Source organism: Emiliania huxleyi (assembly GCF_000372725.1).
Source record: "Emiliania huxleyi CCMP1516 chromosome Unknown EMIHUscaffold_160, whole genome shotgun sequence".
NCBI lineage: Eukaryota > Haptophyta > Isochrysidales > Noelaerhabdaceae > Emiliania > Emiliania huxleyi.
Window position 1 is genome coordinate 151,403 of NW_005200981.1, and position 26,162 is coordinate 177,564.

Here is a 26,162-nt window from a genome sequence, read left to right on the forward strand (position 1 = left end):
GGGGCCCAAAACCCAGGGGGGCGGCTGGGGGGGACCCGGCCCCCTGACAACCCTAGCCAAGCGGCTCTGGACAAAGGGCCAAAGCCCCTCTTTTTGTTGCAACAACAATAAACCCACTAGCATCAATTCTTGTATTACCGGAAGAAATGACACTCGGTCTGGCCCTCATCCCTCTGCCTCTGCCTCCTCCGCAACTCCACGTGGTCCACGAAGACGAACCAGGCGCCCCCCTCGGTCCTCACAATCACCTCGGCCCGGCACATCGGACACTCCGTGAGAGAGGCTACCACCTCGTCCTCCAGCTCCCTGACATCCCCAATCTCACCCCCACGCTCCTGCCCTCCTCGCTGGGCGGCCTCCCACCTCTCCACGCACTCACAGCACAACCAGTAACAGCACAGCTTGAGCTGCGCCCACCGCGTGCAGCTGCCCGCCGTGCGGTGGCAGACGCAGCACGCCTCGCGCGAACGATCGACCGGGTCAACCATGAGCCTGCGGCCAATGATCAGGTTGACGTGGTCCTCGAGCACGGCGAGCGCCACCCGCGGCAAGCTGAAGCGCCCCGCCTCGTCGCGGCCGATGTGCTCGTCGTGCGACAGCCCGGCCTCGTGCGCGATAAACTCGCGCAAAGCCGGGTAGCCCTCGCGCCGCTGCTGGAGTCCGAGCAGCCAGCGATGCCACGACAGCGCGAGCCTGCGCCGTGCCCTGGGCCACTCCTGCAGCCGGTCAGCGAGCATCTGCCCCGCACATGAGGAAGGTGCGGTACGCCTCGTCTGGAAACGCCTCAAACAGCTTGAGAAATGCGGACTGCGCGTGGTGGAGGCGCGCGTAGAAAGCCCGGTGGTATGAAAACTCGCCCACGAGCACGCGCTTGGGATCTCCTGCCACGGCCTCGTGCTCGTGCAGCCCCAGGCCGAGGAGCAGCCTGCGCCACCGGTCGATGGCGGCCGACCCCGAGCGCCGCACCGTCATGAGGCGAGTGAGGTCGGCCGCGCGCAAAGCTCGGTGTAGCTTCCGAGCATCCGCGCCTGCGAGAACCGCCCACTCCTCGCTCCCGGCGCCGCCCGTTTCGTTGGAGAGGAGGCGGAGCGGCGTCGGCGGCTCCTCCCGCGCCGCGCCGTCGACAATGGCGGTCAGTCTCAGGAGCCACCGCGAGGCGCGGCCGGGCGTCGGTGCCGGAAGTGGCACCACCTCGCTGATGCGCGCGGGGGAGTAGAACGGCTCGCCGGGGAGGAGCACCCTCGCGCGGCGGCGGACCACAAAGCCGCGCAAGAGGTGGCACGGGCGCTCCCTCGCGCCGAGGGGCACCCTACACTCCTCCGCAGCGCGGCGCAAGAGGTCCTCGCCCCCCAGCGACAGCAAAGCCTCCACCTCATCAGCCTTGAGGACGGCGTCCGCCGCCTCGCCACGGACACTCCGCGTCGCGCCGGCCGCAGCGCCCGCCGGCCCCGGCGCCGCCGGCCGGTCCCCGAGAGTCCGCCTCGTCCGGCGTGCGGCGGATGCAGCTGTCGCTGTCTGCCGGCGGGTACACGTACCTGCCGTCGAGGAGCAGCACCTGGTACGGCGCGTGCCGCCCCCCGCGAGCCAGACGTGACGGCCAGACCTGCGTCACCCGGCCAGCCTCCCACCCGTCCGGAGCCTCCCCGGTGGCGAGCGGCTCGGCGCCGCCGTGCTCCGAGGGCGCGGCGCGGCGGCAGAGCACGCGCTCGCCTGGCGTAAAGCGGAGCGCGCCCGCCGCCCCCCTCCCCACCCCCTCCTCGTCGCACGCCGGCCTGCACGAGTCGGGCTCGCGCTGGTCCCGCCGCCGGGGCGGGTGGACCTCCCGCGGGGCGGGGGCGCCGCCCTCGCCGAAGCGGTCGCTCGCGGCTGACGCGAGAACCGCCTGAGCGGCGGCGGCGGCGGCGGCGGCGGCGCCGCCGCCTCGCCCGCGTCGGCAGCGGCGGACCCGCCGGCGCGGCGGCGCGCCTCGAGGGGAGGGAGCCGGCCCACGCAATCGACGAGATGTCGCAGCTCCTCCTCGCCGACCTCTACTCCCGATGCTCCGCCGCCGTCGCCGTCCGCGTCGGCAGGCCGCCCTTCCGAGGCGGCCGTCCGAGCTGCTGCTCGCGGCGCCGGCCGAGCTGCCTCGTCCCGACGCGCCGGCGGAGGGCCTGGCCTTGACCTCGCCCTCTCCGCTGGCGCGCGCCGCCCCGGCCGCCTGCGATCGGTGGCGGAGGCGAGGCGTTGCCGCGTGAGGGCGGAGCGTGGTGGGGCGCGGAAGAATGGGCTCGAGCGCGTCCTAATGCTGAGGGGGGTGGGAGACGCACGTGGTGCCGGCCGGAAGCGGCCGCCCGGTTCTTGGCCTGTTGACGCTGCCTGTGCCTGTCCAGGCCCGCCTTCATCTTCCGCAGCTGCTTCAGTCCCTCTCGCGCGCCGGCGCTGAGGCTGCCCTCCGGAAAGTCAACCGACGCGCCGGCGTTTAGCAGCGCCTGGGCGACCACCCTCTTCCCATTAGCGGCGGCGACGATCGCGGCGGTGTAGCCCTCGCAGTCCCGGTGGTCAAACCTCACCGTCTCCCTCACCTTCCGGTCCTTCAGCTCCAGGACGGACGGCAACATTCCATGCTTGGCGGCGTGAAAGAGCGCAGTGCGACCCTGCGAGTCCTCCACGTTGGGGTCGGCGCCGCACAGTAGCAGCTCCTGCATAAGGTGGGCTTGGCCATGCGCGGCGGCGGTCATCAGCAGGGTTACCCGGCGCGGCGATTCGGGGTCGCGCAGCATCGACCTGGCCACCGCCGCCGATCCACTCCTGAATTCTGCGCCAGGTCGATGTGCGGGTCCTCCTGTCAGAGGCTTCTGAGTGCAACACCGAGCTCGAGCTCTGAGCTGCTGCTCGCCAGATCCACGCCGGTGCCGACTGGGCAGCGAGCTAGACGGCGGTCTCCGCCGGCCCCAAGGCTTCCCAGCCCCAGTACCACACCGGCCACGTACACCGTGGCGCTGGAGTCGGCAGTGAGGCACTAGACGGGCTACGGAACCATGCGCGCGCCGGCCGGACAGGCTGCGCGCAGGGGCCGCGCCGCCTCGATTTCGCACCTCCGCTCCGCGGCTGAGGGGCTAGCTCGCCCGGCGACAAGCCCCAGCGCCCCGGGGGACACGAAAAAAACCAGATTTCAAGGCCTCTTCCCTGCGAACGCGCACCCCCGGGGCTAGGGCTCTCTTGCCCGCAACCCGATCCCGATCATCCGGCCCGCTGGGTGCGCTTCTTAGCTCCCCGGCCCTGGATGTGAGGCTAATGACTGCACTCCAAGTGCTCCAAGACTAGGGTGAGCCCGTGAGGGCGTCGGTGTGGGCCGCGGGCGGGCTGCGAGGAGGGCGCGGGTGGGAGCATGGGAGATGCACCACCGCTCGACGAAGACGCGCCCGACGAAGCCCTGCTAGCGGAGGATGGTCGATCCTCACCTACTAGCGTCGGGCGTGTGCGAAAAAGAGCGTAAATCGGAGCTCAACTCGCGCGCGGCTGGGAAAGGGGTGCCACACCCCTCCGAAGGCGCCTCGCGAGGAGCAGCTGCTGCCTCCAAACGCGCTCGGGCAGCACGTCGGCGCGCCTGCTGGTAGGGTTGAGGTGAAACTATGCTTGCTGGCACGCGCATCCCGCACCACCCCCACGTCCACGCGCACCATGCCGCCATCCCACCTCACAGCCAAGCGCCATCGCCGTCGGACGCGGCGACGCCGAGCGGTGGCCTCGCAGACGACGAGCGCGATGAGGCCGCCGCGCCGCCGGGGTGGCCGGCGCGTGCCAGCCGCTGGCCCGTCCAGCGTGGCGGGACCGGCTCGCCCATCCTGGCCCGCGCGCTTGCCGACGCGAGAAGATCGCGCGAGAGGGCAAAATGTGGGCCAACTGTTCGCCAACATCCTTCACGGCGACTTTACGGCGGAACGAGTCGGATCGACGACTCGCCGCCTACACCAGCGTGTGCGCCTCGCCATTCTATACAGAATCGACACTTGGTACGTCCTCTGAATCGCTCGTGGAGAGGCGCTACGGCCATTCTCCACTTGTGTTCGACGACGTCGTACATTGTTCCGCTGGCTGGAGACGCCGCAGGACTTTTACGTCGACACGCGCGGCCTGCGCCTCAGCGCGGAGCAGGCGGCAAAGATGGAGGCGCCCGCCGGCGCGGGCAAGCGCAAGGCGCCGGGGGGGGGGCGGGGCGGTGCCCCGGCCGCGTGCGGACGTGGCCCATCCACAGCCGTGGTTGCGCTCACAGAGCATGTAATGAGTAAAACCAACCGAGGAAAGTATGTATGGCTAGGTATACAGCCCCGATGCAAGCGCCAGTGGCGTCTGCTTCGAGCGGCTGAGGACGAGGGTGCGGGGTAGTACCACCAGAGCGTCACGGCGAGGGCGACGGACCGTGCAGGTGGAAAACGAGGCGCAGTCGGGTGTGCTGAAAGCGCGTGTGTGTCGAGGAGAAGAAGCGGCTGTGTGAGAGGGGCTGCGGCACCGAAACCATGGCGGCGCAGGCATGTCGGCGGGTTGGGCTATGTCAAACACGATCGAGTAACCGCTTCTTTTTCAGTGTATGTAGCTCTTACGAACATACCCGAGGGTGAACTGCTGACAGGGTTTGCGATTTGGGCTAGGATTTGGGCTCAACCAGGTTTGCCTCTCGCACCCCGTCTGTTTTCCTTTCCTTTTTTCCCGGGAAAACTGCGTGGAAATCGTCAAATTTTTGGCTCTGAGCCGAGAATGCCGAGTCTGAGGCTGGTTTGGGCCCAAAATCAGCCAAATTTTAGGCCAAATCGGCAAAATGCCGGGAATTTCGCGGAGAACCCGTGTTGCGTGTATACCTGGAAATTACCCCTGCGACCGCCTGGGTATTTTGTCGATTTCCTCAATTTTGCCTCAGATTTTGCCCCAGACCAGCTCTCAGACTCAGGGAAACTCGCGAGTTTCCAGAATGGAGCACCAAACACCCTCTGTTTTCCCTGGAAATTTCCGGAAACGCAAAGTGCTGGGGACCCTCTGTTTTCCTTTTTGTTTTCCGGAAAACTGTTGAGCCCAATTTGCGATGAGGAGCGATCCGAACGTGGCATTTTCAATGTATGTGGCTCTTACGTACATTCTCCCAGTCAGCTAAACGTACGTACGTACATTCCCGGAGGAGGACTGCTGACAGGGATTTTTTTGGGGGGGGCGGGATCTATCTATCTAGCTACTTCCTTCCTTCCTATACTAGCCTTGAGTTTGAGCTGGGTCCTCAGGCGAAAATACGCGTATTACGACACTTTTTAATTCAGGCTAGTACTTGTCATCGCAACTCCCAATCTGAAAATTGAAAACCGCGGTTCGGGCTGAGCAACGCTGATACGATGCATTGCACGGAAGAGAAAAGGCTCAAGCGAGTGCCAGCCGAGAGCATCGCCGCATTGAATGCGCGTGCCACGCTTCAGTGCGATTCCTCGCCACTGCCGAGTGAACTTAGACCGGAAGAGATCCGTCAGGGCAATATCGGCGACTGCTGGCTACTGAGCGCCATTGCAGCGCTTGGAGCGCACGACCCCCGTGCCATCCGGCACCTGTTCCGCGACGAGGGTTCCTGCTGCACCGTTCGCCTCTTCGATTTGCACGACTGGAGCCCCCGGGACGTCAGCAACGTTGGGGCGTCAGCACCGTCGGACAGCCTCACACCCATCGTCTGCGCTGCACCCCGGTGGGTCGCGCTGCTCGAGCAGGCGGTCGCGATCCACTGCGGTGGGTACGCAATGCTCAATGGCGGTCAACCGCCTCGAGCTTGGGCCATACTGACGGGCTACAAGCCCCAGTACACGATTAAGCTTGACCCTGCGACCAAACGCTATCAGATCGGTGGTTGGCTCAATCCAAATCAGAGCGGGAGCTGGGAGGCGCCTGGAAACTCGGCGCACTCGACCGGCTTTCGTGGGCTGTGGCCAATGGAATGGCCCGAGGTTGGCGGTGGAGGTCAGAGGGGCACTACGATTGACCGCTCGGAGCTGCTCCGCAGGAAGCCGTCGCCCGCACCACAGGAGCAGTCACACCACCACTCCCACTCCGGCGCCCACCCACTCCCCACCCCGACATCCCCACCCCACCCCACAAGCCACAACCCCGCCCCACGCAGAATGTGTTTGTGGAATGGCACCAACTTTGCCATGTGCGCAGCGAGCGACGAGGGTCCGCATGCCTTCACGGTGCTGCGCGTTTGCGGCGCAGAGGACGGTGGCTGGGTTCAACTTTTTGACCCGCTGGGTACGACGCTGAACGGGCTGGATGGGAAGGGTTACGGCAAGTTCTGGCTCGCAAGCAACACCTTCTTCGCTAAGTACAGATCAATCTACCTCTGTGCAGGGGTTTATGGCCGAGACTTCGGCATCTCGAGAGAGCCAACGCCCGCCGCCCCTGATGATAGGTCGTTGTAGCACACCCGGCTCCGGTGGCGACGGAAAACAGATCCTCTATGCCCCCCCCCCCCCCCCCCCCGCGCCATCAAGCGAGAGATTTTTGAAAACTCTCTCTCTCTGTGGCTGTGTGGTGGGTTCGGACTGTGCTGAAGAAAATGAAGTTAGGAAATCGGTGGTAGTATGCTAGTATCCACATTTTTCCTCGTTTCGCCCCAAGTGAAAAACCCCTGCCGGGAGCGTCATTAAATAAATAAAACGGGCACGCGAGGAGTGGGTGGGAGAAGGACAGGAGGGTGGTCCCCACCTGCACGAGCAGGATCTTGGAAGGACGATCAGGGACACAGGGGAACGGGAGCAGCCGGATTTCGTTCTTTTTTCGGAAGCCTGCTTGAGTTCTTCTTCGGGAGAGAGATTTTTAGCAATACAATACCAAACAACTCTAACACTCACTTGTTCTTCGGGTGTACCTGTGTTAGTGCCAGTGCGCGCCAGTCCCGTGCCTACTCGAGTAGTGTGATCGCCCAAGGTCTTCTGGTTTCTCTGGTGCGCCGAGAGGGGCCTCGGTCTTGCTCCGGTCCCGGGAGCACAAGGGAAGGGACGCAGTCAGAAGTCAGCGCTCGGTCTTGCTCACGCTGCTCCTCCCTGGGTCTCTTCCGGCAATGCTTAAGATTGTCCTCCTCCCGGTCGGCGCCTTCGCCGCCGGAGCCGATTGGGCACGCATCGGTCCTTGGAACATCTTTGATGACCAAAACGGCAAGGGCGAGGCGGGCACGCTCGCGTGCGCGGCATCGCCGGCTAAAAACCCAGACCTCATCTACGCGGGCGGACAGAACAACGGTGTGTCGAGCGGCATCATCAAGAGCGTCGACGGAGGCAAGCACTGGACGCGCAACAGCAAAGGGCTGTGGGACACGCGCATCCTCGGCGTCTGGCTCCACCCCGATGCCCCCACGGGAAATCACGTGTTTGCCGGCACGCACAGCGGCGTCTACGAGTCCACCGACGGGGCGGCCTCCTGGACGCTGTGCAAGGAGACCGCGGCGTGGGGCTTCGTCACGAGCTTTCGCGCGGGCCTCATCGGCGGCGAGCCGTACCTGCTCGCAAACTCGGAGCACGGCATCCTCACGCGCCGGCACTCTCTAGTGAGAAACTTGTTGCGCCACTAGCGAGACGTGTGGCGGGGGCACGCACGCGCACTGGGGCGACAGACTGGCGCACTCCACGCTGGGGGCAAACGGGAGTGAACCAGGAGCCCCACCAATCGGTGCCAGAGGCATGCAGAGCTGCTGGGCTCACATCCACACCGCTCGACACCGCTCGACACCACCTCGACACCTCTTGATCCTCTTGCAATAGGCGCGCGGCCAAGGCCTTTTCCGCGTGGCAGCGCATCGAGAGCCCGGGCGGGATCGCAAACAACGGCCACCTGAGCGTGGTGACGACCGGCGGGCGCACCGAAGTGCTCACCTGCATCGGAGGCTGGGGAGGCGGGAAGCTCTACTACGCCTCCCTCGACGCTCCGACGCGCGCGACGTGGAGCGGGCCGCTCAAGCTCCCCGACCGTAACTACACCGGGTGGGCGACCTACCCCGGCCAGAGCCTCATCTTCGGGCGGTGCAGCAGCCCCACTGCCTGCGGCGAGGGCGTGCAGCTCTAGATGGGGCGAGTACTGATCCACGCATTCCGACCTTCAGAGTGGACACATGTTCGGCTGTGTTCAGCTGTGTTCAGCTGTGTTCAGCGGTGCGCGAACTGCCCGTGTATCCACGCGATGCTCTGAGCTCACCCCTCAGGCGTGCGACCGATCGGCGTCTTCGACACGCTCGGCGGGTGTCAGGCGGCTGTGAACAAGACGTCGCCCCCGCCACGCGGCTACACGTACCAGTCAAAGGACCCGACACTCGGCGGCTACGCCGGCCACTGCTACGCCCTCTCCGCCTTCGGACCCTTCGACCTCCACCCGCAGAAGGGCGTCGCGTCTGGGCGCGCCCCGGGACTCGTCGCAGGCGAGGAGATCGACTGCTCGAACGCGGCCGTCGACCCGCGCGACCGCGACCACTTCCTCTTTTCGCGCGGCGGCGAGTTCCGCACCTACGAGTCGAGGGACGGGGGACGGACGGTGAGAGGACCCGAGAGGACCCGAGATGGCCCGAGTGCGAGTTCATCTCGAAAGGGCCCGAGAGGGGCCGAGAGGGGCCGAGAGGGGCCGAGAGGGGCCGAGAGGGCCCGAGAGGGGCCGAGAGGGGCCGAGAGGGGCCGAGAGGGGCCGAGAGGGGCCGAGAGGGGCCGAGAGGGGCCGAGAGGGGCCGGGATAGACACATCAGGGGCCGGGATAAGCCGAGAGGGGCAGAGATTGCCCGAGATTAGGTGAGCCGGGTCGCAAGCCACGACGTGGGCGCCTTCTTTGTCCTCATCGACTCGCAGGCGCGCACAGGCCGCCCTCTCGGCCGCCTTCACCTCGCAGACCCCCGCCGCCACACCCGCACTCGAGCGACTCCACTCCCTCCTCCGCCGCCACTCAGGGCTGGTACTACACAGCAACCCAAGACGGCGCCTTTGTCTCGCGGGATGGCGGTGTCGGGTGGGAGGCGCTGCACGTCGTGATGCACTCGCGCGACGGTGGGCAACGCGGGGGGGCGAGAGAAGAGGAGAGGAGAGAAGAGGAGAGGAGAGGGGAGGAGAGGAGAGGAGAGGAGAGGAGAGGAGAGGAGAGGAGAGGAGAGGAGAGGAGAGGAGAGATGCACTCACGCGACGGTGGGCACCCTTGGACCACGCCGCCATCGCGCCTCGCGCTCTGGTCCGCAGGCCGGCGGATCGACCGCGTGCCGCACGACTACCAGCGCGTGCCCGACTTTCGCGGCGACGGGCGCGTTGTCTCCTCCCAACCCCCCCCCCCCCCCCGCCGCCCGCCCCGCCACCGCTGAGCCTCCGGCCTCGGAGCGCGCCGCGGGGACGGATGTGTGAGCCGGAAGTCGGCCTGCTGTAGGATCGCCTTCCCCTCGGACCAGGGACTCCACATCCTCAACCGCTCCTCCGACAACCTCACCTCGGCGGTCGGCGACATGCGCAACACCATGGCCCTCTCCGCCATCCTCTCGCCAAACGAGCAGGGCTCGCGGAGCCTCGTGGTCAACCTCTGGGACTGGAACGTCGGCGCCTCGTGGGACGACGGCGCCACGTGGGCTGGCTGGACAAAGGGCGAGGCGTCGCCGGGCTCTTGCGGGGAGGGCGGCGGCGGCCAGGGCATGGGCCGCTCTCGCAAGGCGATCATGTTCCACAGGAACCACTTTTACAACTCGTCCGATGGGGGGCGCAACTGGGCGCGCGGCAACTTGCCCGCCCCCATGGGCGCCTTTGTGTATGTGCGGCAGCCCGGCTCGCGGACCGAGCCTGCGGGCGCGTGCTTTGCCCTGTTCAGCGCTCCCGCCGGCCAGGTCTTGCGCGGCCGCAGTCGCTCCTCGGCGGGCGGCGCCGGCGGCGGCGGCGGCGGCGCGTCTTCTCCCGACCGCGACTACTCTCCAGAGTTGGACGACGAGCAGGAAGAGGCGGGCGAGGACGAGGAGGCGGCGGGCGGGCCGCAGCTGTACAGCCCAGGACTGCTTCCGCCGCCCCGCGCTGGCTCGGTGGTGCACCTGATGACGAGCAGCGATTTTGGCACACGCCTCCCCCCCCGCAAAGAGTCGGGCACGGTAAGGGTCGCCTCTCCAGACGCTTCCGCGGCGCGCCCATAGGCGGCTCGTGGAGTTGGGCGCCGCTGCAGCCGTCGCTGCAGCCGACCGGCCTCGAGGTGGACCCGACGGGCAACGGGCTATACGCCTTCAACGCGGACTGCCTCTCCGTCAGCAGCGACCAAGGCCGAAGCTGGTCGCCGTGCAGCCAAGCGGCGGGGCTGACGGGTCGCCTCCACCAGCTGCTCGTCGTCAACACCAGAGTCATGTTTTTGACTCGTGTCGGCGCGGTCCCTCTCCGCACTACCGACGGTGGCCAGTCGTGGCACGAGCTCGGCGGTTGCGCGCATCTCTTCAAGCACGGCGCGACGCTCGACGGCAGCCTGTCGTGGTCTGGCCGCACGCTCGTTTTGCACGGAGCCGACCTCGGCGCAATCGGCCGGGGCGAGTACGGCACGGCGGTGTGGCGGTCGACCAACGACGGCGACGACTGGACCGACGAGACGGGCGATTTGGTGACCATATCCCCGGGCCCGGGGGTGTGGTACGAAGACGACTTCTACCTCGTCACGCGTGGAGAGGGCGTCACCGTCAAGCGGCAGTTTGAGCGCTGAAGCCGCGCGCTTGCGCTTGGCTGGCGAACGCTGGCGTGCGTATACACTGCAAGCAAAGCAGAAAAAAGGTGTGACTGTGTGGTTCGTTGTCCGTGGCCTTGTGTGCGTACGGAAACCAATGAATCGGCGTTCGTCATTTTAAGGAAGTCAGAAAAATATCCGAGGAGTGGGGTTTGCGCATAGGTTGAAGGTGAAGTGTCCCCCTTTTTGCGCTCCTCCGGGGGACTGCGAAACCGCGGAGATGTGACCGCTTCCCGCCGCCGCGCCGGACCCTTCTCGGACGCGCGTGGGTAGCTAGCGGCCCGCGGGGACCGGAGGGGCAATGCTGGGATGCACGGTGAGGCCAGATCGGAGGGAGAGCTCGGCCCCGCCGCGTTTGGGGGTGGGGCGATGCCCCTTCTAGGCCCAGCCCCATGCCTCGGTGCCCGTGACGGACACTTGCGGGCCGGCGCCCTCAGTGTGCGCCTCAAGCTTGCCAATCACGGCCGCCGTCTCGCCCTCGGCGCGGAGGATGTCGACCAGCGCCGTCGCGTCGGCCGGCGAGACGACGAGCACCATGCCGACGCCGCAGTTGAAGGTGCGCAGAAGCTCCTCGACGGGGGCGCGCGAGACGCCCGCCATCCAGCCAAACACGGCGGGCGGGGTCCACGCCGTCGCGTCGACCGAGGCGCGGACACCCGCGGGGAGGACGCGCGGCAGGTTCTCGGGCAGGCCACCGCCGGTGATGTGCGCGAGCGCCTTGACCTTGCGCGTCCTCGTGGCGGCGAGGCAACTCTTGACGTAGAGCTTGGTCGGCGTAAGGAGCGCGTCGGCGAGCGTCGCTCCCGCAGCGAAGGGCGCCGGCGCGTCCCACGAGAGGCCGGACCGCTCGACGACGCGCCGCACGAGCGAGAAGCCGTTCGAGTGCACGCCCGACGAGCCGAGGCCGATGAGCACCTGCGGGGCGACCGTGGCTCAGGCGGCCGCGGGAGGGGGAGAGCACGAGCCACCAGCGCGCGCACGTCTCCGGGAGCGATCTCTTCGAGGCGGGGCAAGATGTCAGCGCGCTCCACGGCGCCGACGGCGAACCCGGCCAGGTCGTAGTGACCGGGCGCGTACATGCCCGGCATCTCGGCCGTTTCGCCGCCGACGAGCGCACAGCCGCACGCTGCACAGCCGCGCGCGATGCCGCCCACGACCTCGCCGGCGCACTTGACGTCGAGGGCGCCCGAGGCGAAGTAGTCGAGGAAGAAGAGAGGCTCCGCGCCCTGCACGATCAGGTCGTTGACCACCATCGCCACCAGGTCGATGCCGATGGACCCGTGCTTGCCGGTGGCCTGAGCGATGATCAGCTTAGTCCCGACTCCGTCGGTGCCCGAAACGAGGACCGGGTCCTTGTACCCCGCCGCGCGCGTGTCGAAGAGCCCACCGAACCCGCCGATCGACCCCATCACGCCGGCGCGGTTGGTCGCCTTTGCGAGCGGCTTGATGTCGTCCACGAGCGCGTTGCCCGCGTCGATCGACACTCCCGCCGAGGCGTAGGTGAGGGCGGCGGCGGCGGTGCCGTCCGAGGAGGAGGTGGACGCGGCGACGGCGGCGTCGCGGCCGGCGCGGACGTCGGCGACGAGCTTGGAGACGGCGTCGCAGAGCGCGGGTCCCTCGAGCGCCTGCACGCGCGCCTTGAGCGAGAGGGGCGTGTCGTCCGGCTGGACGGCGCACTTGCGCTGCACGACCGGGGCGCCGGCGTCAACCTCCGCCTCGACGTAGTGGACGGTGCAGCCCGTCTCCTTGGCGCCCGCGGCGAGGACCGCCTCGTGCACCTGCAAGTCCATGCCGCCGGCAAAGGCAGGCAGGAGCGACGGGTGGATGTTGACGCACCGCTTGGCCCACCGCTCGCAAAACTGCGCCGAGAGGATGCGCATGTATCCGACCAGCAGCACCGCCTGCACGCCGGCAGCCTCGAGTGCGGAGGTCACCGCCGCGTCGTACGCCTCGCGGGACCGGCCCTGCACGGGCACGTGCAGCGCGCGGATCCCGTGCTGCCGCGCCCGCTCGAGGATCGGCGCGTCCTCCTTGTTCGAGACGACGAGCGCGATGCGCGCGCCCTGCAGCGCTCCCGAGGCGAGGGCGCGCAGCACGGGCTGGAGGGAGGAGCCGCGGGTGGAGCCGAGGACGGCGATGGAGATCGGCTGCTCGCGCGCGCCGCGCGCCTGGATGGAGAGCATCTGCGCGACGCGCGAGTTGACCAGTGCCGCCGTCCCCACGTCCCGCCGGTGGAAGAGCTTGCCCTTGATCGCCGTCACCTCGGCCTCGGCGAGCGCCTCCGCCTCCTCCAGCGTCTCGGCGACGCCGACGACGCCGACGGTGCGCGAGCCGGTGGCGATGAGCGAGCCGCTCTTCGGGTCCGCGTCGACGGCGCCCAGGTAGGCGAGGTGCGGCCGCTGCAGCCCCGACAGGTCGACGACGAAGCCCTTTTCGGACCGGTTGGGGTAGCCCTCGGGCACGGCGTACTTGCAGCACGATGCGAGCCTGCGGAACGGCAGCGACACCTGCGCGAGCCCCTTGCCCGCGGCGGCCGCCTCGCACGCGCCGAGGAAGTCGGCCGCCGGGTCGAGCAGCGAGAGCACGTTGAGGCACTCCGGGTCGCCGAAGCGCGCGTTGTACTCGATGAGGTACGTGCCGCGCGCGGTAAGCATGTACCCGCCGTAGAGGACGCCGCGGTAGGGCTCGCCCGTCTCGGCCTTGAGGGCGACGATCGTCTCGGCCTGCATCTTCTTGGCCGCCTCGAGCGCCGCATCGGAGAGGAAGGGGAGCAGGTGGTCGGCGCAAGAGTAGGAGCCCATGCCGCCCGTGTTGGGCCCCTTGTCGCCCTCGTATGCGCGCTTGTGGTCCTGCAGCGGCGGCATGTGCACGAGGTGGGCGCCGTCCGAGAGCGAGAGCAGCGAGAACTCCTGCCCGACCAGCTTCTCGCAGATCACAAAGTGCGGCAGGCACTCGCGGCAGTACTCGACCGCCTCGTCGATGGACGCGAGGTGCGCGCCGGCCACCTTGACGCCCTTGCCACCGCAGAGGCCGTCGGCCTTGATCACGTAGTTGCCCTCGCCCAGCTCCTCGAGGTACTCGCGCGCGCCCTCCATCGCGGTGAACTCGCGAAAGTCGGGCAGCCCCGCCATGCCGTGCTTGTGCAGCAGCTTGAGCGCAAAGGCCTTGGAGCCCTCGATCGCCGAGAGCGCCTTGGAGGGGCCGACCACCGCGACGCCGACGGCGCGCAGCGCGTCGGCGACGCCGGCGTCGAGCGGCGCCTCGGGACCGATCACGGCGAGCGTCGCGCCGTGCTTCGCCGCGAAGTCGGCCACTCGGGCGCAGTCGTCCATCTTGCCCACCTCGTACGCCGCGCAGAGCGCCTGGATGCCGGGGTTGCGGGCGGAGCCGAAGCAGAGGAGCTTGGGCGTGCGACCCGCGCAGTGGCGGGTGAGCGCAGCCGCGATGGAGTGCTCCCTTGCCCCAGAGCCGACGACAAGCACAACGGGAAGAGGAGCGGGAGTCATTGGGTCGGAGGTGCCGTTCCGCGCCACGGCGGGGCCGTGGGCGATTTTTTTCCCTTTGTTCGGCTGTGGTTGGAGGGAACTTGGGCTGTTGCGCCGCGATGTGTGTATTGACTGACTGTTCTTCACCTACATACATACAGACATACATAGGGAGGGCCAGGACCAAGGCGAGGTCCAAGGACGAGGGCGAGGGGTGAGGGCGAGCGAGGGTGAGGGAGGGTGAGGGTGAGTGAGTGAGTGAGGGCGAGGGCGAGCGAGGGCGAGGGCTAGGGCGAGGGTGAGGGCGAGGGTGAGGGCGAGGGTGAGGGGGGGCTGAGGGAGGGGTAGAGGATGTAGAGTGTAGAGCGCTGTAGAGCTGTAGAGATGTAGAGCGCTCTGGAGCGCTGTAGAGCTGTAGAGCTCTACATCGTGAACTACATCCGGCGCGGGACAGAGCAATGCACTGGCAATGCAGATGTAGAGCGATGTAGAGGCGCTCTACAACGTGAAATATCCACAACAAACTCTACGAAAACATCATAAGCGCGAACGAGGCACGGTCGCTCTCCGACATGAGGCGCGTTGCACTTGCCAGTGCTGCCCTGGCCTTCTGTCTGCCCGCTTAATGGGTGGCAGGTGCCTCTGCTGCTGTGGCATGCCTCACGGCTGCGACTGGCCGGCGCCTCGGCGCGTCAGCTCGGCTCGGCGTAGCGATAGTGGCCAGCGCAACTCGCCTGCACTCAACGCTCAGCCAGGAGCTCCCGCACGCCCGCTGGCGCGCGCGAGTCATGGCGCATGCAACGCGCAGCAATGCTCGCCTCGCCTCCTGCTCGCCTCGCGCAAATGCGACCGTCCTCGCAGCCGACAGTCCCTCTGGGGGGAGGCGGGGGCCCCCGGAGGCACCGTGCGCCGCGCAGCAGTGCGGAAACGGGGCCGGCTCTATTAGTCTCTATTAGCACCGACTTCCCGAATGGTTACGGTTGGTTAGAGGGCAGATTTGGAGAGATCTCGAAGAGTACATACAGATAGACCCTCCAACCATCAGAAAACTCCGACCTGATCGGTCGTACTGACCGCCGACAGATCACTCCAGACAGCAGACAAGCCGACGTCTGCACGCGGCCGGCCGGGCGAGAGGCTTGACACGATCCGACCCTGCGACCCTGACGCTGCTGCTCTAGCTATCAGACATGGGCTGCTGACTGCTGCCACAATGTGCGACCGGTGCTGACCCACTTGGCGGCCTTCCCGGTCAGTGGTGAGGCGCAGTTCAAGAGCTGTCGATGGCGCGATGCCGCACTGGTCCCACATCGGTGACACGAGACCACCACGTTTGCCGGTCCAAGAGAGAGGCACCGGCGCTGTCCTGAGAAGGTGCATGGTCCCTCTTGACTGCCCATGCGCGCGAGGCTGTGTAGGCATAGCCTCGAGAGTGCCAGCAGCCAATCCGAGGCAGTTTGTGACGCGCATTGCGTCAGAAGCGTGCACGCAGCTGGAAGGACACCTTCCTACTGGCCGTACGATCAGGTCGTCACTGAATGCCGAAGACTAAGGCCGCGAGCTATGCAGGCGGTCAGTTGAGCAGCATGGCACGGTCAGCAGCGCCGAAAGGATGTCGCAAGGCGTGATAGCATGGCCGCAAGTACGCCGAATTCCCATGAAAACAAGTAAAAAATTGCGCGAAAAAGAAAAAATGCCAAAAAAATCGGCGCCTGCGGCGGGCTGGGGGACCCCATCTCCCCCCCCGCATGGGTACCCCCTAGGGCCCTCGCCTCCCCCCAGAGGACAGTCCACCGCCTGCTAAAGAAGCACAGCGACGAATGCGGCACCGGCGACGCATGCGGCATGGCAGGCTGGTCATGACGCAGTCATAGGGTGTTGTGTGCCGTCAGAGTGAGCTCTCTGTGTGTCAGGGATAGTCAGGGCCGTCCACCAGAGCTCCCGAGGCTCGTGCTCGACATTGGTGCATGGAGCATGGACATTGGCAGGAAGGTGTACGCCTGCCTGATGAAGCCCGTCATCCAGATCTGTCTGGTCGCTAAGAAAAAGAAATCTCAGCGGCACAAAGCTTCAGACAACGCGACGTGGGCGTTGTGTGTGTTCTTTCTTTCTTTCTTTTAACGCGACGTGGAACGACCCGTGGAACGAACCCGGACCGAGAATTCACCACTTCGAAATGGTTGGGGGGCTGCTGCTGCTCCACGCCGCCGCGGGCGTGGTTCTGAGCTCGTACCTCTCGAAGGTGCCGCAGGGTGCAGCGGACAAGATCCTCGGCATCGCACAGGCCTTCCAGCGCGACGAGCGGGCGGACAAGGTCAACCTCGTCGTCGGCGCATACCGCGACGGCGGCGGGTCTCCGTGGGTGTTGCCGACGGTCCGCGAGGCCGAGCAGCGGCTGATCGCGCGCGGGCAGAACAAGGAGTACGCGAGCATCGTCGGCGTGCCCGCCTTCCTGGACCGCGCGCTCGAGTTTGCGTACGGGCCCGGCTGCACGGCGCTGAGCGAGGGCCGCGTTGCGGCGGTCCAGACGCTGTCGGGCACCGGCGCGTGCCGCCTGGCGGCGGACTTTTACGCGCGCTTTCTCCCGCCGGGCACCGCCGCCTACGTGTCGGAGCCCACCTGGCCCAACCACATCCCCATCTTTGAGACTGCGGGCCTCGAGGTGCGCAAGTACCGCTACCTCGGCGCCGACGGCCGGTTCGACGTGGAGGGTATGCTGGAGGACATCGGGCAGGCGCCGGCCGGCTCGGTCTTTGTGCTCCACGCGTGCGCGCACAACCCGACCGGCGTTGACCCCACCGCCGCCGACTGGAAGCGCATCTCCGACGCGCTGCTTGCGGCCGGCCAGCACATCCTCGTCGACATGGCGTACCAGGGCTTCGCGTCCGGGGACGCGCGGCGGGACGCGGCGGCGCTCTCCCTCCTCGCCGAGGCGGGCCACTCGCTCGCCCTCGCGCAGTCCTTCGCGAAGAACTTTGGGCTCTACGGCGAGCGAGTTGGCTCCCTCTCGCTGGTGCGCGCCGCCGCCACCACAGAGACGCAGGGCAGGAGGAGCCGGGCGCGTCCCGTGTCGGGATGCGGGCCCGCCGTCTCGTCGTAGGTGTGCGCCGACGCGGCCGAGGCGTCGCGCGTCGAGTCGCAGCTCAAACTGCTGATCCGTCCGATGTACTCCTCGCCGCCCATCCACGGCGCGCTGCTCGTCAACGAGGTGCTCTCCGACGCGGCGTTGCGCGCCCAGTACGACGACGAGTGCGCGTCGATGGCGCGGCGCATCAGCGACATGCGCGCGCTGCTCGTCGCGGAGCTCAGCGCGGCGGGGTCGCAGCGGGACTGGAGCCACGTGACGGACCAGATTGGCATGTTCGCGTACACCGGCCTCACCGCCGCACAGTGTGACGCGCTGATGGAGGAGCATGCGGTCTACCTCACCCGCGACGGGCGCATTTCGATGGCGGGCGTCAACGAGCAGAACGCCGGTGTCATCGCCGCGGCGATCGTCGCCGTCGCGGGCTGAGCTGAGCTGCCGAGGCCGTCGTTCTCTCCTCGATCGGCTAGGAGCTTCTGGCGGCCAGGCACCGTTCAGACCTGCCTCCTACCGGGGGGATCCACATCCAGGTGCAGTTTTGCGCGTGGTCCGTGGAAGAGGCTTTCTGTACACACACAAGTATACACAGAGGGTGTTAGAAGGATGCCGACCCCGAACGCGAGGTACGTACAGATGTGCGCGCTCTCTAGCGCGCTCTCCACGGCTCGCCGACTAGAGGCGATGCCTCACTCGCACTGCGAGCTCCTGCGTCGTATACCTCGCACACTCTCACACTGTGCTCGATCCTCGAAGGTTGCCCGCAGCACGCATTCTGCAACAAGCGGGAATCGCCGATCGTGTCTAGTAGTGGTCAAAACTCCACTCTCGCTGCTGCTGCTGCCTGCCCGCCTCGCGGCGAGAGGCGAGGCGATTAGGCGAGCTCGGGCGCGAGGATGGAGACGGGCGAAACGGGCGAGGGCTGCAGCGCCAGAGGCGGCGGCTTGGACACCCGGTTGGTCAAGTCGGCGAGAATCTTGTCGGAGGCCGCGATGGATGGGGGTGCGACCTCGGAGTAGCTCTTGACGACCGGCGGCAAGCAGAAGACAAAGTCGCGAATGGCCCGCACGCTTCCAAAGGCACGCCAGTCGCGCGTGAGCACGCGGCAGCCGGCGGCACGTTGATCGCCGGCCAACTGCCGCAGCCCGACCTCGACGCCGCGCAGTTCCTCGAGAGGGCGGCGCGGTGCCGGCGTGCGAGCTAGGCGCATCTCGGCGGGCACATCCAGAAGGACGAGCGCGTGGGGCGCGGGCAGCCGCTGCAGCAGCCGCCGGCCAAGGGAATAGATTTGCGTTGCGCGCGGCTCGGTAAGGCGTCCGGCGCGCAGCGCCGCCTCGACGCGAACGAGCTCTCCGGCGAGGCATCCGTCGAGGATCACGCCCGAGCGGTGCGCCGCGGTGCGCAGGGCGCGCATGTGCTGCTTGAAGCGGGCGACCAGCAGAGCCTCGGCAGCGTCCTCAGCCGAGTCGGTGGCGGGAGCCTCCACATCCATGGAGACCATGATGTACTCCTCGCGGAGCTCTTGCTGCAGCGCCGAAGCGAGCGTCGTCTTGCCCGCGCCCTCGATTCCCTCGATCGCGACGATGTGGTGGGAGCTGCGCGCCATGGAGGAGGCTGAGGGCTGACGGGTAAGGCCCAGTTCAACCGCGAAAAATAGCGGTCCTCCGCACGAAAGAAAAATTCGCTCGCTGTTGCGTGCGTGTCTGACTGTCACTGTGCTGCGATTTTGGGCCCGGGGTTCTGCTTTTGTGTGAAGGAACCAGTCAGTTGAACCCCGCAGAAAAAATTCACCAGTTGAAACCAGCGAAGAAAGTCCTTGCCGAGTTTCCTCGATCGAGCTACAAGAGGAGCTTGGTCAGCAGGATCCGGGATAGTCTGATGCACTACCTCACTGGGCCTGAGATCACCGAGACAACACCCGTCACCGTCTCGGATTTGCGTGGGGTCGAGCCACTCCGGCATCGCGGCATGGGCAAGCCCATCGCTCTGAGTTTGCATTGTCTTTCACCTGTAGAGGGGGCGGCGGAGGATACGTGCGCCGCTTTGATTGTAGCAATCGGGCCGTCTGGCTAATTGTCAAAATTCCTGTTGTGCAAGAGGGGAGAGGGCTCTGACGGAGTGTGTGGCGGGAGAGGGCAGGGAATGGGCCAATGGGCGCGGGGGAGGGGGGGGGGGGGGCTCAGCCGTGCAAAAAGCATCAATTAATAATATTAATGAAGAAATATTGCTCGGCCGTTCATGAAGTCCGTCTCGATCTGGAGGAAACGGGTCAACTCCGTGAGGACCAGATCAGGTTCACATTGTCGTAGCCGGAGGGGATGTTGACCTTTAGCTCTTGGTACTTGGAGCCAACCTTCCGCTTTGGTTCCCCCCCCCCCAAACCATTCGGCCAACTTTTACCAAATGCCAAAGTTGCACTTTACCACTCGGGCAAATTCGACGATTGCATTTTACCATTCGGGCAAATACGACGATGAAACGTCAAACAAGCGCGTGGCGGCCGTCTCTCCGGAGAGCTATGCATGATGCGGCCGTCGCGCCACCGCAGCTCACCAATGGAGCTTGTGCTGCGGCTCAATCCACAGGCGCAGCCGCGCTGCGGGGCATTCTCCAAGCACGGCCTCTGCACCCTCTCGTTTCCTCTCTAGTTTCTCTGTGGTGTACCTGTGTTAGTGCCAGTGCGCGCCAGTCCCGTGCCCAATGTTGTGCGAGGGAGGTTTGTTGTGAAACTCTAGTTTCTCAAGACTCTGATCTCTGTGGAAATCATCATTTTTCGGCTCTTAGCCGAGTCTGAGGGCAGGAGCACCTCTGAGCCACTATCACTTGGCCTCAGCTGGGTGGAATCGGAACGTTCAGTCGGCTGGAGCGGCGGTGGCGGCGGCGGAGGGAGCGGCGACGGCACCTATGCGGAGCGAGTGACAGCGTGCGTGCGTGCGTGCGTGCGTGCGTGCGTGCGTGCGCAGCAAGAGAAGCGAATTCAGGGTAGGGTTGGTGTACCTGCCAGCCGTCGCACATCTGCCGCTCAAATTCGGCTTGGCAGCGGCCATTCTTGAACTCACACCGTTTCAGGGCAATGAAGCTGACTCCCGGCACCTGAAAGTACTTGGTCACGCAGCCAGCGGGGTCCTTGTTGTAGTGGCCGCAGTAGAAGCACGGCCCGCCTGGGACGGACGTGACCAACTGATCGCGCCCTCCCTCGGAGCATCCGGCCTCCGTGTTTGTGAGCGTGCAAGCAAAGTGGCAAGGACTGTCGCGCTCCCAGAGGCACGGCGGCGGCGGCGGCGGCGGCCGCGGCGACGGCGGTAAAAATTGCGTCACGTCACTGCTCTCCAGCCTGGACAGGACGTCGAGTTTGTCGCTGCGAGGCGTAGCCCAGTCATCCTCGAGCAAACCTCCCGTGCCGGCAGCCGTCGGGTTCAGGGCACAGTAGAAGCTGCTGACGCGGTTGTTCACGAAGTAGGACACGGCCTTGATGTGCCAATTTTGGTCCTCTTCGGACTGGAAGCGGCCGCCGAAGCCGCCCACGACTACTGACTCGCCTCGCGCGCGCCGCACATTCAGAAAGTGCTGATTCCAGATGTCGGGCATGTTGGTAGGGAAGCCCTCTGCGCGGTTAAAGTAATGCTGCTGGCGCACCGAGGGGCCGTATGTGTGGGGCGAGTAGACCAGCTTGCTCTCGTCGCGCAGCACCACCGGGTGCTGCAGCGCGCCGCGGAGGTTCTCCCCCCAAAAGTAGCCACGGGACACCCCGCCGTCGTTGGCCGCACCGACAGCGATGCCTTCCACCTAAGGTTGGACGAACTGGGCTGAATGTATGTCGGGTCTCGCGACATTCGCGGGTCGCCCTCGCCAGGGGGGCTCCCCCCTAAATGAGTGGCTATCTCGACTCCTCGGCTGTCTCTGACTGTGGAGCTCACAAAGATCATCCAACGGGGACACTGGCTGAGTAGGTGGTTGCCGATGCGAGCCGCTGCCGCATCCCAGTCCGTCCGCGGGTTGCCCATCGCCCACGTCGCCTCGTGTGGCTTGTTCATCAGGTCGGCGGCAAACACATTCCACTGGCCGCAAAGAGTGCTCGCCACCTGAGGGGCATCCGGAAGAGGACCGTCGGCGCTGCAAGTCGATGTGCCGGTCAGGCTGTCTATGCCGGCCGCGGCAGCCCGCAGTGTGGCCGCACTGAGTGCAGGCGATGTCGCGGCGAGCATTTGGCTGGTAGCGCCAAGTACCTCGCTCCAGCTTGCGAGCACGGACTCCTCGCTGATCCCTTTGCTGTCGTCATACCAAAGGCCGGAGCCGGGCCAATAGTCCGCAGCGAGCCGGCCGCATGCAATCAACACGAGGACGTTGCGCCGAGCAGCTGCCTCGACGAGCAGCACGAGCATGCGAAGGTACTCGACAGGTTTGCCGCTCATGGCGTCGTACAGGCTAGGATTGTGCAGTGCGCTGAAGGAGCGCGCCGGGATGGGACGGTTCTCTCGCACGGAGCGGTGGTTGAAGAGGATTCGGACCGCGTTGAAGTTGTGCGTGGACAGGAACTCAAAAAAGCGGTCGAGGCTGCCGTGCGTAAGACCCTCGACCGTGCCGTTCTCGCCCTCTGCTCCGAACCAGTTGACCCCCTGTGCACAGCAACCGGTCGGGTCAGCTGCTGCTTCGGTTTCGGTTAGCGTGTGCTCTAACCTTTATAGAGAAGGGAACTCCGTTTGCGCTGATCTGCCCATCCCCAGAGCGAAAGTCGATTGACAGATCCTGCATCGATGCAGGTCCTAGACGAATGAGCAGCAGGAGCAGCGCGCACGGAGGGCACGGCATAGTGCCCGCCGCGGCCGATCCTTCACGTCGTTCACGAGTACCCGGGGTACGAATTTGTGGCGAGGGAGGGTACTTCCGCCTGCTGTGGGAACAGCTCTCCTGTCTCGCCAGAGGCTCGCCCCAGCATCTCGTACCTCTCGGGGCCAGGTGCGACTGTGATCGCACTCACCCTTGGTTGGGAGGCACGCACGCACGCCCGACGCCCCGGCTGCAGCAAGTGCAGCAAGCGAGCAGGGTCACCCCGCTAGCAGCGAGATATCCCAAGGTGAACGCCTCGTAGCTTCTCGGGTAGGACGGGAACGAGTTGGTGTCCCCCGTACAAGGGTCAAGGGAGAAGGAAAAGCAGAACATTAATCATTATCGTCCATCGGGGCGCATCGACAGCGAATGAACGTCGTATATGCACGACTGCACAGGAGCAGCCCGCGCGCCGCCCCCCAACCCCCCGCCCCGCCCGTGAGCAGCGTTTGCTTTAGAGGATAGAGCGGCAGCGCGAAGGCCGACGCCTGGACCAGTGCGTCGTATACAGTGATCACTCTGCTGCTGCGCAGGTCATGCAAAACGGGCCCTGAGTGTGACCGAAACGCGTACACCGGCACATTGTCGGCCGATGCGCGGCTCGCGTCGCCGCCCCGCCCACGGCCACAGCACGCGGTCCCTAGGTGTGATATAGCATTTAAACACCGTCCGTGCAGGGCTCCTAGGCCATCACTGGGTCCACAGTGGACGGACACGCACAGCCTCCCGCCGGCCCGGCGGGCTCCCGACCACGCCTGTGGTGTCGGGCCCCCCTGCCGCTGCCCGCTGCCCCTCGCGCGTGTGTGTGTGCGCGCGCGCGGGAAGAGTGGTTGCTGGTTGAAGAGAGACGGGGAGAGCGTGTGCGCGCGCGTCTTCGGCCGGCGCCGCGGTGCGCGCCGACGCCATCGCTCGCTCCCCTATTGCTATTCTCCTGCTCAGCTAATTAATAGTAGAAGTGTCGGACACGTGATCGGGACTTTGATCTTTGTGGAGACCGTTCTCGGTACGCGAAGAGCGGGACTTCCAGACTAAAATCTAAATCATAAGTGATAAGATCACACCGTGTGGGGCCGAAGGCGAAGTGAGCAGCACCTCTCGCGTTTTTTTAGTCGTCAGCCATCGCCGTCGCCTGGTGCACACGCCCAGCGCTGCCCCCGTTTATTGGTCGGGCCGAAGGTCCTCCCCCTGCCTCTTCACGTAGTAGCGATGCAGCGCCATCTCGGGCTGCTCGGGTCTCACGAGAACGTGGCGTTCAACAAGTACCTGGCCTGCATCGGCAGGGTCCTGGGAGAGGAAGCGCTCCGATCGCGTGTGCCATCCGTCGCCTCGCGACACGAGGCGACAGTGGAGAGTCGCGCCGGTGCCCTCGGCACAATGCGAGCCCGAGAGCATGAAGACCTTGCCTCTCCCCTTCGACTTCTCCTCGCGCTCGGCGCCATCCAGCGTCACCCGAGTACTATTCCGGCCAAACATTGTCTTGTCAACAATCTCGACGGTGCCGGGCTCGGGGCACGAGATGCGGAGTGTGTTCTTCACCATGTCGGCTGCAGGGCACGCGATCGACTGGGCCCACGACGGCAAGCCGAGGCCGGCGAGCAGCGGGCAGAGCGAGTCGCAGCGAGAGCGATCCTGGTCCCACACTCCGCAAATCTCGGTGGGGCAGTCCGGCATGGAAGATCGACCCGGGTTCGGCTCTACCCTGATAGGGGGTCTGGCTTGAGTCGCGCCAAAACGCCCTCATCCTACCTATTGCGGGCGCCAACCGCCAGGCTCCGTGCCCACCTACCTACCTATTGCGGGGCCGCGCAGCGAAGCGAAAAATTCCCGTGAATAGGCTCCGAGCGCCCGTTTTCGGGCGCCGCCACCGCGGGCGCCGCCGCCGCACCCGTCTCGGCTGGCGTCCCAGCCGCAGGCGACTCGTCTGGCATGGCCCCGTTCGCGGCTAGCCGTCTCCCGCGCGAGCGAAGCGGTTTTTTTAACCCCCCCCCCCCCACCACCACCACCACCCCCACCCCCCACCCCACCCCCACCACCTACCTACCTATTGCGGGGCCCTCTGGGGCGGTCAAAACCGGACGTACCTACCTATTGCATGGGGCCAGCCACAGTGTGAACAGACCCCCTATCTGGGAAGGAGCCGGAACCCTGAAAAGGGCCAGGCGTGCAAAAAGAATTTTACCGGCGATCACGAGACTAGGCGAAAAGAATTACATGGATGTCGGCTGGCACGCACTAGTACACTCGGCTTCGGTAGAGCTAGAGGTAAAAGAAATAAAAAACACTTCCCCAACACACACCACCGCTGGGGGCGCGGGACTGGCCCGCGCAGACAAAAAAAGGGTAGGAATTTAGGTTTTTTGGATTCTCCCGCCCTCCAACCCCTCTATTGGATTTGTTTTGTTACATTCCGGAATGTTTTGTTACAGATGGGTAGTGACCAGGGGTGAGGGGACGGATATTGAAGACCCCTCACAGACACACTCAAGATCGTGCAGGGCGGGGACACATGGACATGCCTCCCCCCCTAGGCTTAAAAGGGTGGGCCCTGGGGCGCCTGCGGCTTAAACGGCTTAAAACGGGCCTAGGCCCATTTTAAGGCTGCCTGGGCCGCCGATTCCTCAAACGGTCTTAAACGCTTAAACGGTGCGGGAGAGCTCCCGAGGTCGATGGTCCCGGAGGCTCCCGGTAGACGCCGTAGGCCGGGAAGCTGGCTACAGTCAGCTAGCACGCGTCCCCTATGCGAGTATGGCTCCTGCCAGTGCACCAGACTTACAGATGTGTCTTCAGTGGCGGGTTTGTGCCTAATAACGGCAGTATTGGACAATTGGAGAAAACGGCGCGGAACCCCAGCGACGCATGCCGGCGAGCGGCGAGGGGCCGATTTTCTTAAACGGTCTTAAAAGAGGGACCCCCCGTGCCTGCAATCTCTTAAATGGCAAGTTAAGCCCCCAAACCTCCTCGTTTCTTAAAAGGTCTTAAAAAAATCCGGCCCTCAGAACCCTCCTGGGGTCCCCTAAGTGCCTCCCTAAATCCCATCTGCATCTCTGCATCTGCCACCACTCGCGTCTCTGAGTCTGACTCAGAGTATTGCGCAGCTGAAGCCTCTACAACTCTCTGGGAGGGCGCCTGGGTCTAAATTTAGTGCGGTGTGAAGTGTTTATCTACTGCAACTTTAGCGCAAATTCAGCGCAACTTTAGCGCAAATTTAGCGCAACTTTAGCGCAAATTTAGCGCGAGTTCACTGCGACTTTACATCCAAATTTAGCGAGGTTTAGTGCGTCTTTAGTCCAGCCGCGCAGTAGGATCCAGCCGCAGACCCTCGCTGGGCCTCCCTCCCCCTCTCCCCCTGCAGTTCCCTGCCCACTCGCAAAAGTTCCCCGTCCCATGGCCATGCCTCCCATCCCCAACCAACCGAACGAAGGTTCTTCAGCTGAATATCAACCTCAAGGGGGTGCTTTCCGGGTGCATGGCTGGGGCTGGATCCAACATGCTACGAGTACACGAGTATGTAAAGCTGCTTGCGGTGACTACATGGATCATTGCCATTTGGCCGTTTCTGTCCTCGTGGTCTGGATCCTTCATCCTTTGGTTCAACATTGGCTTTGAAATTCCAAGACCGACCCTCACCTCTACTCTATTACAGCTGGTGGTCACGGGCACAGCATGGGTTATGCGGTCGGAGGTGGTGCTTGCGGTGGCGCATTCAACTGTGCTGGTCCTCCTCTCGGGAATCGGTTATGTGCCGGTGCTCAGTCGGGAGATCTTGCTCTGGAGGGCTGCATATCTAGCCTCACACTGGGTCTGGGAGCCTGCCTTTGGGTCATGAGGGCAGGGGCCAGGCATCTCCTGTGGTGCATTCTTGGCAGCCAAGGAGCAAAGCACGCGGCCCTGGCTAGCTGTGGTGTGGCTGGGAAGCCGTGCTAAAGATGCGTGCCGCACTAAAGATGGGGGCCCCCACTAAATGTACTTACATCTTACTGCAGCTGCCCGCACCTAAAGTGAACTAAATGTGGCGCTAAATTGGAGATAAAACACACTAAATATGTGCTAAATATGTG

The 26,162-nt window shown here is 65.2% G+C and overlaps 7 protein-coding genes across 7 annotated transcripts; 5 read left to right on the top strand and 2 right to left on the bottom strand.

Moving 5' to 3' along the window:
- Nucleotides 1-1,562: 1,562 nt before the first annotated feature.
- On the top strand, nucleotides 1,563-2,197 carry EMIHUDRAFT_364104 (hypothetical protein; the record flags this gene model as incomplete). Its single annotated transcript, XM_005785409.1, has 1 exon — nucleotides 1,563-2,197. A coding segment is annotated over one exon (156 nt), but the record flags the coding sequence as incomplete, so codon positions are not given.
- A 3,160-nt stretch (nucleotides 2,198-5,357) lies between these two features.
- Nucleotides 5,358-6,425, top strand: EMIHUDRAFT_230012 (hypothetical protein; the record flags this gene model as incomplete). The annotated part of the gene is made up of 3 exons (XM_005785410.1): nucleotides 5,358-5,967; nucleotides 6,169-6,328; nucleotides 6,416-6,425. 3 exons carry the CDS (start codon nucleotides 5,358-5,360, stop codon nucleotides 6,423-6,425), a joined length of 780 nt encoding a protein of 259 aa, XP_005785467.1.
- A 562-nt stretch (nucleotides 6,426-6,987) lies between these two features.
- Nucleotides 6,988-10,831, top strand: EMIHUDRAFT_441670 (hypothetical protein). Its single transcript, XM_005785411.1, has 9 exons — nucleotides 6,988-7,539; nucleotides 7,764-8,050; nucleotides 8,201-8,526; nucleotides 8,775-8,831; nucleotides 8,930-9,026; nucleotides 9,213-9,273; nucleotides 9,394-10,061; nucleotides 10,139-10,756; nucleotides 10,782-10,831. The coding sequence occupies exons 1-8, from the start codon at nucleotides 7,067-7,069 to the stop codon at nucleotides 10,687-10,689; spliced, it is 2,520 nt and encodes an 839-aa protein (XP_005785468.1). The 5' UTR covers nucleotides 6,988-7,066; the 3' UTR covers nucleotides 10,690-10,756; nucleotides 10,782-10,831.
- Nucleotides 10,810-14,218, bottom strand: EMIHUDRAFT_455883 (hypothetical protein; the record flags this gene model as incomplete). The annotated part of the gene is made up of 3 exons (XM_005785412.1): nucleotides 10,810-11,625; nucleotides 11,691-12,152; nucleotides 12,306-14,218. Coding segments are annotated over 3 exons (2,912 nt in total), but the record flags the coding sequence as incomplete, so codon positions are not given.
- Nucleotides 14,219-16,371: 2,153 nt separating this feature from the next.
- On the top strand, nucleotides 16,372-18,503 carry EMIHUDRAFT_467854 (putative aspartate transaminase; the record flags this gene model as incomplete). Its single annotated transcript, XM_005785413.1, has 2 exons — nucleotides 16,372-17,208; nucleotides 17,296-18,503. 2 exons carry the CDS (start codon nucleotides 16,372-16,374, stop codon nucleotides 17,707-17,709), a joined length of 1,251 nt encoding a protein of 416 aa, XP_005785470.1. The 3' UTR covers nucleotides 17,710-18,503.
- Nucleotides 18,504-20,008: 1,505 nt separating this feature from the next.
- EMIHUDRAFT_111956 (hypothetical protein) lies at nucleotides 20,009-23,775 on the bottom strand (the record flags this gene model as incomplete). Its single annotated transcript, XM_005785414.1, has 5 exons — nucleotides 20,009-20,179; nucleotides 20,275-21,063; nucleotides 21,195-21,359; nucleotides 21,504-21,893; nucleotides 23,368-23,775. The coding sequence occupies 5 exons, from the start codon at nucleotides 23,773-23,775 to the stop codon at nucleotides 20,009-20,011; spliced, it is 1,923 nt and encodes a 640-aa protein (XP_005785471.1).
- Nucleotides 23,776-25,570: 1,795 nt separating this feature from the next.
- Nucleotides 25,571-25,930, top strand: EMIHUDRAFT_230021 (hypothetical protein; the record flags this gene model as incomplete). Its single annotated transcript, XM_005785415.1, has 1 exon — nucleotides 25,571-25,930. The coding sequence occupies one exon, from the start codon at nucleotides 25,571-25,573 to the stop codon at nucleotides 25,928-25,930; it is 360 nt and encodes a 119-aa protein (XP_005785472.1).
- Nucleotides 25,931-26,162: the final 232 nt, after the last annotated feature.

Excerpts from the sequence above, each read along its gene's own strand:
- EMIHUDRAFT_441670 (XM_005785411.1), top strand. The coding sequence starts at position 7,067 with ATGCTTAAGATTGTCCTCCTCCCGGTCGGCGCCTTCGCCGCCGGAGCC. Across the intron at positions 8,527-8,774 it reads CGAGGGACGGGGGACGGACG|GTGAGCCGGGTCGCAAGCCA; the intron begins GTGAGAGGACCC and ends GCCCGAGATTAG. Across the intron at positions 10,062-10,138 it reads GATGACGAGCAGCGATTTTG|GCGGCTCGTGGAGTTGGGCG; the intron begins GCACACGCCTCC and ends GCGCGCCCATAG.